Consider the following 11,892-nt stretch of genomic DNA (forward strand, 5'->3'; position numbering starts at 1 on the left):
ATTGTCTTGTGAGGAATTTCCCAAGGAGAGGAAAATAAGTTTCGGAAGAAGGAATGGGGCGAGGAAGGGAGATGGATTTATCAGTCCGTGAGGCAGGAGCGCTGGAGGAGGTACAAGCGCGTGGGCGGGTTCTGCTCAACGTGTCCTTTTTTTTTGGCTGCACCTTAGAGGTGAGGTAAGGTACCACCACACACACGGCAAGCAGCTGCACCCAGAAAAGGCCAGGTAGGGAGCTATCACCTCTCGGGTGGTAAAGCAACGAACTGAAAGAAAATTGGGGAAGACCTACCTTCCTCGGTCTAGAGTGCTCAGGGACCAGAGTTGCCGTGCAGCGCCTCAACACACAATTCCAGGGGTCGTCGGGGTAGCCCTTCACCTACAATCCTCACCGCACCAGCGCACCAATGTGATGCCTCACAGCGCTTTGGGTTCCTTTCACAGTGGGCTCTTTGCCTGTGGCTGACTGGCTGGACAAAGTGCGGGGACGCAAGCTGTGATGGGGCCCTTGGTCAAAGGGGATCCACAGGTGCTGACAGTGAAGGGAAGGAGGGGAGATTCACGGTGCTTCGATGAGCTTCCAAACCTCCTCTGCTTGAAGCCTCATCCTTGTATGGAACTCGAAACCGAGCTCTAGCTCTGGCTGATCCAGTCTGCTGGGAGCATGGGATATCATTACATGATACATAATTTATCTACCTTTCAGCGTTATCTAGGTGTATATCTGCAGCAGGAACACGATCCGAAAGCCAGCAGCGTGGCGGATACTCCCGAGTGTCTTGGGCTAATGCATTGAATATACCTCCAGTATAATCGGAACTGTAGGGGGGAGTTTGAGAGGCATGAACAACGAAATATGGTAGACGGCAGCCTCGGCTCATGCCTGACACCGGCCGGCCATGCGATCTCGGAAAAGTTTCAGCGTCCCAGCGGCTGGTCGTCGTACCGTTTTGGGTAGGCGGGTTGGGTGATTTAATATCACAAAGAGTCATTCCCTCCATCACAAGTAATTACCGCCAATCTCACCAAGCCGGCAATCCCCTCTGTCATATAACCATCCGTAAATAGCAACATGGCGGCTCATCTCATTCTTACTGCCCGTTGGAAATGGTAAGGTGTCCTCTTCTCAATCGACCGCCCTGAGCCAATTCAGCCTCATCTGACGGGGTTAGTTGCCGATTCTTCACCGGTCAGTCACATTAGCTTCCTAGTGCGAGTGCTCGAGCGACCGATAGGCCATCCGCATATCCGCCATCTGCCATCTGTCATCCGCCATCCGCGGCATTCCAATCTGCAGATTTACCTACACTACTAATTACAGGGCACTTTGCGCTCCAATTGGGGAGATGGCCCCATTCAGACAACCAACTCAATTCAACCAACCAATCGCGAGTTGCGGGTTCGCTCTCGCGCACTTAAGGCAAGGTAGGGTAGGTTGTTAGACGCAGAGAGAGGAGCGTTCCGTGCCTTGCGTGCTTTTGCCATGTGGGGAATGCGCGAGGTGTCACTGGCCAATTGAGCCTCATTCGCATGTGCTGTGGCTGGTAGAAAATTTCCGTACCTATCTGAGCGACTTGCGATATCTCAGTGTGACGAGTGAGAAAACAGCGACAACCCGGTTTCTGAAACCCGAAAACTTCTGCAACAAAGGAGACTGTCTCAGTGCTTTCTTTTCCTCCAATTTCCTCAATTTTCCCGCCCTCGGCGCACCAGTTCAGGAGCCACAGCCGCCAGCCCACGTACCTGCGCGCCGTTACCCCGCGATCCCGCCCGGAACGCAGCTCAGAAATAGCCCACCATGGCTTCCGCAAGTGACATTGAGAACCCCGACCAGCTCGTCACCTCTAACAACCCCGAACATCCCGCGAACCTCATTCCCTCGCTCTGCGCCAAGTTCTGGCATCTCGGCTGGGTTACCGGCACCGGTGGTGGCGCTTCTATTCGCGATGGGTAAATACGTTTCCTCTGGTATCATCATGACCTTCAGTGAGATGTCTCATTTTACAATGAAACATATTCTATTGTTTGCAGACCATGCGTTTGCTGTTTGTTCTCTTTCATAAAAGACACAATTCGAACAAGACTTGCAGACAAAGCCGCCTCTCACAAACATGACCACAAACTTACACCCCTCCCAGGGACCTCGTCTACATCGCCCCGTCAGGCGTCCAGAAGGAGCTCATGAAGGCCCAGGACATCTACGTCCTCTCCCTCGCCGCGCAGGAAGCCTCCCTCAAGAACCGCGTCTACCTGCGCTCGCCGCCCTCCTACAAGCCCTCCCAGTGCACCCCGCTCTTCCTCGCCGCCTTCACCCGCCGCGGCGCCGGCTGCTGCATCCACACGCACTCCCACTGGGCCGTCCTCGTCACGCTGATCCTCGAGGGCCGCGGCCCCGGCAACGACAAGCTGTTCGAGATCAACAACATCGAGCAGATCAAGGGCTTCGGCAGGGGCTTCCAGAAGCAGGGCAACCTCGGCTACCACGACACCCTGCGCATCCCCGTCATCGAGAATACGGCGCACGAGGAGGACCTGACCGAGTTCCTCGAGGAGGCCATGGACAAGTACCCCGACACGTACGCCGTGCTCGTACGGAGGCATGGTGTTTATGTCTGGGGCGACAATGTCCATAAAGCCAAGACCCAGTGTGAAAGGTGAGTCGGCTGATGTCGATGACATATTCCCGTCCTTGTCTCATGAAAATGACGATTTGCTAACCTTGGTGGTTAGCTTGGACTATCTGTTCCAGTTGGCCGTTGAGATGAAACAGCTGGGCGTCCCCTGGCTCAGCGACATTCCAGTCACGGTGCCTACTAGAAAGTAGACGTAGAATCATACAGAGGATTAAGTCGAATCGAGTATCACCTTGCCCTCATCTGACGAAGGCAGAAGCCATGCTCCGCTTCGATGGCGGAATATGGGCTGGGGTGTCCATGTTCGGCAGTTCGACCGCGGGACATTTATGTGCCATTTGCAGAATCCCATCACTCGAGCATATGCGGTTCAAACATCTGCCAGCACAGCCACAAGTATTGGACCAGAGTATGATGAGTGATTGATTGGAGCGGGCCATTTCTAACCCGCCGATACATTACATGATCGCTATGGTCTGCCTTATTCATTATTGACTGCATATACAGCATAAATCCTCCAAGTGGTATATACCCATCATCTTCTCAGATATCCCTTATCATCCTCCTTTTTCCAACCTCAAATGCAATAAACAAAAGAAGCAAGCCCCATTTACAGAAGGGCGGCGGCAATGAGGCCGACGACACCGAATGAAGCAGAGCCAACAAGGGCAGGGGCGGCGTTAGGGGTAGAAGTTCCGGAGGATGCGGAGTTGGTGCCAGTAGCAGTGCCGGAGCCAGTAGCGGTGGAGTCGCCGGAAGCGGTAGCAGCAGCCTCGGAGCCAGTGGCAGTGGCGGCGGCGCCGGAGCGAGAGGAACCGGAGCCGGAGCCAGAGCCACCGGTGGCGGCGGGGGTGCCACCGCTGGTGTAGTAGTACTTGGAGATGCAGTCGTCGCGGCAGACACGGAACTTCTCGGTGGCGGCGGCGGAGCCGTCACCCTGGTCGCACTTAGCGACGCAGTCGGTGGTCTGGTTGACCTGATCCGCGTTGGGGCTAGGGACCTGTGGGAGAAACATGCGTTAATGTCTGGTGTCCCCAGGTCCAGAATCCATGGGTAACTTACAGAAATGCACTTGGACTGGCAGTTAACGTCGGTGGCCGGGCAAGCAGCCAGGCACTTGGTGATGGCAGCCTGGGCAGAGTTCTCGGGAACGCTGGAGCTGACAGTGGTGGTAGCGGCACCGGAGGACTGGGCGCTGGCGGCGACGGCGAGGACGCCGGCCATGATGATGGAGGTGAAACGCATGTTGGCGGGAGTTGGTGTATTACACTGGTGTATTAAGAATAGGTGTAGTTGGTAGTCGGACACACAACGAGAGTGATTGGAACAGGCGTCGAGCAACGAATGTATGTAGAGCAGAGGCTGAAGAGGGAGAAGGGAGAGAAGGGGACCAGGAGAGATGTGGATGGTCTGGAGGCGGGTTTATAATGGTGTACCCTGCCCTGCGCGTTGACTCTTGAGAGAAAAACCCAAACCAATCTCGCAGGACGGAACGACCAGGAGCTTTTCCTGCTTGGGGGATGACAACCTGGAAAGCCAAGGTCCGCCCCATGCTATGATTAGCCTTGGGATGGGGCGTTCTCCTTCACACCCACCGTTCAGCTACGGATATGGCTGCTGGCATTGTTCGTGTCCGAGGGCACACGCAAGGGCGGCATCTGGGGTGGATTCAGAGCGTCGAGGTGTGCGTTCAGAGGCGCGGCGGGGACCTAGAAAGATTCTTCGAGGCGCCGGCAGACGGCAGTAGAAGCCAACCTACCCAGACGAGACGGGGCAACGAAAAAGCCTCTCTCTCTTTCTCAGTCAAACAGAAACAGAGCGGCTTGTGACTCGACTTGAGCCGGTTGCCCAGTCCCTGTTGTTGTGGATAGAGATGCCAGAACCAAACACAAGCGAGGAAAGGGGAGAAAAAGCGACGATCGAATTGGATCGCGCCGCGTCTGGGGAAAGATTGGGACCTGCCCCTGGACACTACGGATACGCGACTAGGTACCTTACGGATTCACTCAAGGAGAGCGCCTGATCTGATGCTTGTTGAAAGTATCTCCTCAGCTAAGGTTAGAGTAAAGGTACCTCCCGTCACCTTAACACTGGTAAGGTAGGAACCATTGGCAAGCCACCTGCCACAGAGGTCCCTGCTCGAAAAGAAGGTGCTGGTCCCCTGTGACTCGTGAGAATGCCTGCTGAAGTGGATCATTTCGGCCAACTTCATCCAATTTTAAAATTGCACTTTTCCCGTCCTTTTGGCGACCCCCTCGCTCTCCCCGCTTCCCAATCGCCATTCGCCCGTCCCCTGTTTCTTCTCCATTTGGATTACATCAGAGTGGAGGGTCGTTGGTCTGGTGGTCTGTTCGTATTCCACTCTCGATGTTGTCGAGGCCTCTGTCGAACTTTGCCACGGCTCCATCTGTTTGTTTGCACACACTTTTTCTTACGAGGGGGGCTTGACACTAGGTATGCCGGTATTGCCAGCGCCAGACCACTCTGGCAGTCAATTGACTTCGATATCTGCAGAGGCAAAGTATCAGACGAAGTTAGGTTGACAGCCGCAGCCGCCCGGAAAGAAGAACAGGACGAACTTTCGTTCCGGTGACACGAACCAGGCGCGTCTTCTCGGACAATGCAGGGATTACCTATGGCAAATGGCACGGTGCCATTGGTCGAGACCACCTTTTTTCCACGTCGTTTCAGGCCCCCGGACGACCACTGTCTACCTGTTGACAAGACAAAGCGCTGGATACTGGAGGGCCGCACTCGATGCCACCGCTGCAGTAGCCTGAGGTGGTGCCTGGCTAGCGAATCCAGCTTTTGACGGCGTCAGTTTCGTGAAGGTTAGCAGCGGCCAGCGATGCCCGACTGGTCCAAATTTCGGAAGGGCTTGGAGGAATCAATGCAGCCGTGCACCGAAACCAGCTCTAACAATATTAAATGATGACTAATTGCGAGGGAGCCCTAACGAATCCTATCCGCCGCCAACTCTTTCTCCAAGCTTCGATGGCGGATCGACAACTACATCTGGGGGGATGTTCCAGCAGCCCACTGGGAATACTCCTCAAGGCCCCTTACGACCTAGATTCGTTTCGAACGACAACTAGTGACGGCTTCCAACAGGGACAACATGACAATCCTTTCAAACCTTCGAGTACCCGGTGGTTTCATTTGCCTACTCTACTCCCGACCGACAGCCGATCATCGTCATATGCCGTCACCCGTTGTCGGTCAAACACAATAATGACTTACACAAGACCGGCAGCCTGGCATGGACTCGGAATGATACCCAGAGCCATTTGTACAACACCGCTCAAGAGCCGTCGTCAGCAGCGGCGGAAGAAAAATGCTCAATCTGCCGGCCCAAAATGCGTGTTCGCTTCGCCTCGTAGGATTTCGTACGAAGTGCATGAATACGAGATGCCCATCAACCACACCACTCAGTTCCCGATCTAAGATCTACAGTCTGCGGATATAGCACCACCTCCAAGACACCAATGCCGTGCCGGCAGGCCCGTACGAGCCACGACCCGCCTAGAAGGAAGCGCCGTCAGGCCTCCGCGTGGCGATGCAGTGCTCCCACTTCAGTTCTTCTGCCCGGTGCGATCGAAACAGACTGGAACGAAAAAGAAAGTCGTTTGTGTAGTGTCGTGTGAGCATTCCTCCAAACAGTGCGGGTATTCGTGCGACCATGGCGATTTGGTAACAAGATCACCAACATAATTACTCTGTACACCTGCCGCATAGACCATTGGCTCCCAGTCGCCTGTCATGGACCGGAAATTTCACCACGTCATGCCGTCCTTCATCCGTCCGGACGCTAAACGCTTCTATCTCCTCCTTTTCCTCCCTTGCACTGGGCTTCAATGCGAATGGAGCCGCGAAATGAGCAACCCCTGCGCTGACTCCAGAAGTCCTCATTGGCTGGAGCGTCGCCGGCTCTCTGAGGTATCCCAACGGTGCGCTTGTCGGATGTTAGAATAAGCTCGGCGGGATCACATGGGACGAGTCAGGAGAAGCTCAGGTCAGATTGATGGAACGCCGTTTGTACATCGAATTCCTCCACGAACGGCCGGAATGCGTTCGATTTACGTCGATTAACAAAGAACACTAGACGCGCCGGGCGTGCAATGGCTTGCCACAAGATCTACGCCATAGTCACCAGAGCTACGACCGCTTGGCTGAAAACACGACGGGACATGAAGATCAGGCAGTTGGCCATGTGACGATGTTTCTTTTTCTACTGAGACCGTCGGGCGTTTCGACCAGACGATGCAGTGCTTTACACTCTATAGCTCATCTCTTTGTCTGACATCTTCCTGCACCCCTTGCTTCAGATCATCAATGGGCACCGGGTCAACCACAGCCTCCGTACTCTCGTCGGCGGCATCACCATCGTCTGTCGTCGTTTCCTCGCCGATCTCTGCCGGCATCTCCTCCACAATCTTACCCACCTTCTCTACCAAAGAGTCGGGATCTCCACCGACGCCCGCCGATCGTTGCGGCTCGCGCACGTCCGCAGTAGGCAGCGACTCATCCGGTAGACCCTCGACGTCAATCTTTCCCTGGCCGCCAACGACCGCCGACTCCGACGCCTGTCCTTCGGAGCCTGCGTACCTGACTACGGCGCGGCCGCTACCGATGCTGATGTTGAACATCAGTCGCAGCGGCAACCAGACCAACCACCAAAGGGGTCCGTACAACAACCTCCGGAACAACAGCCACGCGCCCGTTGCCATCAACATGTAAAGTGCCGTCTGGAGATACCACGTATCGCTCTTCTGCGACCGCAGAAGCGTGCCTAGCAGATCCCTCGAGCTCGTGAGCATCGTGTCCAGCGAGCCGTACGACTCGTTCAGCTGCTTCAGCGCCTGCGACGACTCCTCGAGCGCCTGGTGCGCGAACTCGCTCTTCGCCAGCTCCTCCTGTATCCGCTGGTGAGTCTCGCGCAGCGCCGTCGTCACGTTGCTGCTCGCCCCGACCGTCTGCTTGTCCTCCTCCGTCAGGGAGCTCGTGTTGTAGTCGTCGCGCGTCTGGCGGACTTGTCGGTGCCGGATCACCTCGGGCAGAGGCGCCTTCTGCGCGCCGAGCGACGGGGAGGACACTTCGGATACGGGTTGCGAGTACGACTGCAGGAGCAGTTCGCGCTCGAGGCGCTGCGCTTGCGAAAGGTTGCGCTTCGCCGTGAGCTGTGCCTTGCGGAACGTGATTCGGGAGCTGTGTGCAATTGAATTAGCAACCGAACCGTGACAATGTAATTGTAACTGTCGTTTGTGCCCGCTCACCTCTTAAGCTCCTGCCTCAACCTATCCAGCCCATCCTTGAGCCTCGTCTTCGTGTGCTCGGCCTCGTTCCCCGGCCGTCCCGCCCTGAGATCCTCGACCTCCTCCCCCAAGAGCTCCAGCTCCTCCTCCTCTTCCCTCAGGATCTGGCTGATCTCGGAGCTCAGCTCCGCGCTGACGGTGCTGTCCTCGTCCGCTCCTAGCGGCACCGAGCCGGGCTGGAATTTGAGGTTCTGTAACCGGTCGATGAGCTCCTTGAGCTGGGACGTGGTCTCTTGCAGGGCCGTGAGGCGCTCCTGCAGACCCTCGAACGACATCTTTTCTGCTCGGCGTCGTGTCCGCGGCTCGTGGCGGTTTGCGATGCAGAGGTTTTCGACTTTGTGACGGGTAAACGTGGCGTGTAAGAGTACCTGGATAGGAGGTAATGCTGGCCTCTTTCCAAGTGACGAAATGTGTGGAATCCCGCGCTATGTTCCCCTTGAACCCCACTATACGGGTATCTCTATAAACCGAAGACGGCAAGCCACACCAACCAACGTCCAAGCTCCCACTCCCCGCGCCACGCGAAATTTTGGTGACAGCTTCACGTTGAACCATTTTGCGAACCGCAGGCCATAGCAAATCCCGTCCAATTCCTCGCCATTCCCGAAATATCGACCCCTCTAACTTGCCGCCCGTTCTTGGACCAAAATAGCCCAATATGATTACCAAATTCATGACCGAGATCAAGACGAAGTTCAACCCCTTCTCCCCGGCGGCCAAGTCGGCGCGGCTCTTCCTGTCCTTCATCCCGCCCGCGGCCCGGTCCAGCGGCATGACCATCAACACGACTCTGCTGCCCAGGACTTCCACGGAGCCCCCTTCGCTTCTCGTCAAGTTCAGTACGTCCTTGCTTCTCTCCCGCCCGGCCACCCCGAACTCGGAACCGTCGATCTTGTTACTGACTGTTGGAACAGAGGATGGCAAGGAGATGAACCTCGATTGCGAACGGATGGGCATCAAGAACCTCATCGAGGAGGTCGATCGACACTCTCGCGGTCTGCAGAAGCAGGCCGACTTGACCGACTAAGAGCGGGAGGAAATGCGATGCGACGAACTTGGGTGTATTATTATGGCATTTGCATGTACGGTACGGCGTTTAAGGTACGGGTATGAACCGATATTCCCAGGGAAATCTCGAGTGAAGTGGAATTGGCGGCTCAAAAGCGTAGCATGGCATGTACGAAGAGCATGTACGAAGACATCAGATGGTGATTATAGACGTTGGAACTGGTCTATGCTGTCCGCGCAGAAGAAGACGCCAGCCCGAGTCCCAGCTCGTCTTAAGTGTCACAGTGAATGATTAACTGCCGTATTGTGGAACTTTTACTTTTTGGTATTTCTAAGTTTATGCCGCCCTGGGCCGTTGGTCTTCGACTTTCTTTCAACTGCATTCACTAGCCAAGCGATAACGGTTGAGTTGAGCAGACAATCGCTCGTACCAAATCAGCATGAAGCGGAGCGTACTTATGCGGAGGCACCGCTGATGAAGAACCACTTGTCGATGGAGGCGTCGATCTTCTCGGCGGGGAGCTCCTGGTGCTGGGGCAGAGGGGGGAGCTGGTCAGGGGAAGTACGGGCGGGAGAGTGCTGGACGGTAACGTTGGCGCTGCAGACGGTGTTAGTTTCTAGCTTCACCAGTGGTTTTGATGATAACTTACGTGGAGACGGAGCCGGCCTGGACCTTGCCGGTGATGAGTCTCTCCCAAGCCTCACCGCACTCACGGACGACGTCCATGGCGTAGCTACGAAGCATGTTAGCTGTCATTCACGAATTGACGTGCCGCACTGTGAAACCAACCTCTTGTTCTTGCACTCGCCGGTGAAGGCGAACTGGTTCTCGGGCTTTCCGTCGGGGATCTTGTAGATGCGGAACCACTCGTTGGTGGCACGGAGAAGGCCGGGCAGGTGGCGCTCGACGTCCTCGACGTCGTTCAGCTTAGGAGCCAAGGGGTCGTTAACGTCGATAACGATAACCTTCCAGTCGGTCTCCTCCTCGTCGAGAAGGGCCATGACACCGAGGACCTTGACCTGCTTGATCTGGCCGGGGTAGCCGACAAGCTCACCGATCTCGCAAACGTCGAGCGGGTCGTTGTCGCCCTTGGCCTTGGTCTCGGGGTGGACGGTGTTGGGGTCCTCCCAGGTCTGGGGGAAGGCACCGTAGTTCCAGAGGTAGCCCTTGTGGGGGAAGCAGTTGCGGACGTAGCGAAGCTTGCCCTTCTTGATGTCCTGCTTGATGGGGTTGAGGAGCTCCTCCTTGGAGATCTGGATGGGAAATGTCGGTCAGCGCCACTTGTCCATTGCGTTTTGCGTCTGGCGACTCGAGTCCATGTCGGCATTGCGAGTCTTCGCAGCAATGCCGATCGAGACGACGGCCATCGGGCGAGGCATTGGAGTTCAGTCATACCTCAAGCTTGGCGTTGGTCCAGCGGGGGATCTCGACGACCATGTTCAGGATGGTCTGCTCGGCGTTGGCGTACAGGGGGATATCGTGGAAGGGGGAGACGGGAACGCCATCCTTCTCGATGTAGACGCGGTGCTCGAGGGTGTTGGGAGCACCGACCTTGCGGACGGAGTATTGGGAAGCCATTGCGTTCTCTTGGTGGTGAAGGCTCGGGTCAGAGTCTTTGGAGATGGAAGAGAAGTGGCGGGCAATCTGAGCGGTGCGCTGGGAGGGAATTTTGGATTTAATACCGGCTGCGGTGGTGCTGCGGTTGGCGGATGATGCAAGGAGGGATGGAGGGGGAGGGGTAGCAGACCCGGCTGTTAGCTTGGTGCGTGCCGCCAGGGTTGCTGAGTGATTGGCCCGGGAAAGGGCCTGAATCGGGGACGGAGGTGAGAAGGTGGAACGGGCGCTGGGTCGGGCGGACGGTAATACGCGACCACCTGGAGCCTTCAGTGGGAAGAGACGTGTCTTGGAGAGCGTTGGCTGCAGCTTAATGCCTCGTGAGAGCGGCATGTATACAAGTTGGCAGGAAGATAAAGGATGGACGGGGAGAAGATGGAAACGTGAGAGGGAACTAGCGGTGTTTGAGCTTAGTTGTTACAGAGGCGCGTTCAACAACTACAGAGTCAGTGAATGATCTCATCCGAGGTTCAATGGCAATGGGAGAAGAATTGCCCGAAGCGCTAAGGCGAAGCCGGCTCAGGTCTTCAGCCGTGAGGGTCTCTGGAGCTCTCACCTCGGGGCTTCAATGGTCGAAGGTACAGCGGTAATCGGGGCAGCTGCAGAAAGCTGTTGATAGGTACGGGGCGAGGGAGAAACCGGGAGAACCTTTTGGTTGCAGACTCTCTGTCGCGACAGCAACCTGGCCGAAAAATTCTTACCAGCCTCAGGCGCTCAGTTGTCGAACCCCTGCCAATTGCCCCTCATTGCCCCTCCACTGCAAGCATTGTGTACATCCATGAATTCCATATCATGGATGTCGAGTATGCCGGACTGGCAGTCAGATCTGTAGAGCCGATAGTCTATCTTGAAGCCAACTTGACTTTTGAACTGTCGAAGATTACTTTAGTGTCATACTGAGCAAGGAAGATGAAGACGAATGACACGGACACGGGACGAACTGCGGCAGACCTGTTATGTTGTCTTTCTGACACGCCTGCGCGTCAACTCTACGACAAGCAAGATGCGGATGAAGCGATCCACTGCGGTGACCTCACTATTGCTTCCAACCTGAACAACTATCCATTCGTCATTGAGAGAGAAAGGACAGCTATATCTGAACTTAAAGTGCAACGGAAGATTAGCGTCACTCGTCACAATTGAAGTTGTAGTAGTCGACTAAGACGAAGCATACCGGACCCTGTGGTCACACAAAGTATCAACTGTAATCAGTGGTTCAAAAGAAAAGCGAACCTTGCAGCTGTATTTCCAGGTCTAATAGCAGCTCTTCCCCATACCCGTAATCACCTGCAGTTTCCATGTTCAACCGAATACCATCCGCTTGACG

The 11,892-nt window shown here is 55.6% G+C and overlaps 5 protein-coding genes across 5 annotated transcripts; 2 read left to right on the top strand and 3 right to left on the bottom strand.

Annotated features, from left to right (window-relative positions):
* Window positions 1-1,795: 1,795 nt before the first annotated feature.
* On the top strand, window positions 1,796-2,821 carry CkaCkLH20_02725 (apaf1-interacting protein; the record flags this gene model as incomplete). Its single annotated transcript, XM_038885444.1, has 3 exons — window positions 1,796-1,947; window positions 2,136-2,651; window positions 2,728-2,821. The coding sequence occupies 3 exons, from the start codon at window positions 1,796-1,798 to the stop codon at window positions 2,819-2,821; spliced, it is 762 nt and encodes a 253-aa protein (XP_038749375.1).
* Window positions 2,822-3,240: 419 nt separating this feature from the next.
* Window positions 3,241-3,875, bottom strand: CkaCkLH20_02726 (uncharacterized protein; the record flags this gene model as incomplete). Its single annotated transcript, XM_038885445.1, has 2 exons — window positions 3,241-3,630; window positions 3,693-3,875. The coding sequence occupies 2 exons, from the start codon at window positions 3,873-3,875 to the stop codon at window positions 3,241-3,243; spliced, it is 573 nt and encodes a 190-aa protein (XP_038749376.1).
* Window positions 3,876-6,907: 3,032 nt separating this feature from the next.
* CkaCkLH20_02727 (uncharacterized protein) lies at window positions 6,908-8,217 on the bottom strand (the record flags this gene model as incomplete). Its single annotated transcript, XM_038885446.1, has 2 exons — window positions 6,908-7,835; window positions 7,904-8,217. 2 exons carry the CDS (start codon window positions 8,215-8,217, stop codon window positions 6,908-6,910), a joined length of 1,242 nt encoding a protein of 413 aa, XP_038749377.1.
* A 383-nt stretch (window positions 8,218-8,600) lies between these two features.
* On the top strand, window positions 8,601-8,969 carry CkaCkLH20_02728 (putative 39S ribosomal protein L53/MRP-L53; the record flags this gene model as incomplete). Its single annotated transcript, XM_038885447.1, has 2 exons — window positions 8,601-8,781; window positions 8,857-8,969. The coding sequence occupies 2 exons, from the start codon at window positions 8,601-8,603 to the stop codon at window positions 8,967-8,969; spliced, it is 294 nt and encodes a 97-aa protein (XP_038749378.1).
* A 437-nt stretch (window positions 8,970-9,406) lies between these two features.
* On the bottom strand, window positions 9,407-10,529 carry CkaCkLH20_02729 (inorganic pyrophosphatase; the record flags this gene model as incomplete). The annotated part of the gene is made up of 4 exons (XM_038885448.1): window positions 9,407-9,548; window positions 9,601-9,684; window positions 9,741-10,204; window positions 10,347-10,529. 4 exons carry the CDS (start codon window positions 10,527-10,529, stop codon window positions 9,407-9,409), a joined length of 873 nt encoding a protein of 290 aa, XP_038749379.1.
* Between the last annotated feature and the right edge of the window lie 1,363 nt (window positions 10,530-11,892).

This window comes from Colletotrichum karsti, assembly GCF_011947395.1.
Source record: "Colletotrichum karsti strain CkLH20 chromosome Unknown Scaffold6, whole genome shotgun sequence".
Taxonomy (NCBI): domain Eukaryota; kingdom Fungi; phylum Ascomycota; class Sordariomycetes; order Glomerellales; family Glomerellaceae; genus Colletotrichum; species Colletotrichum karsti.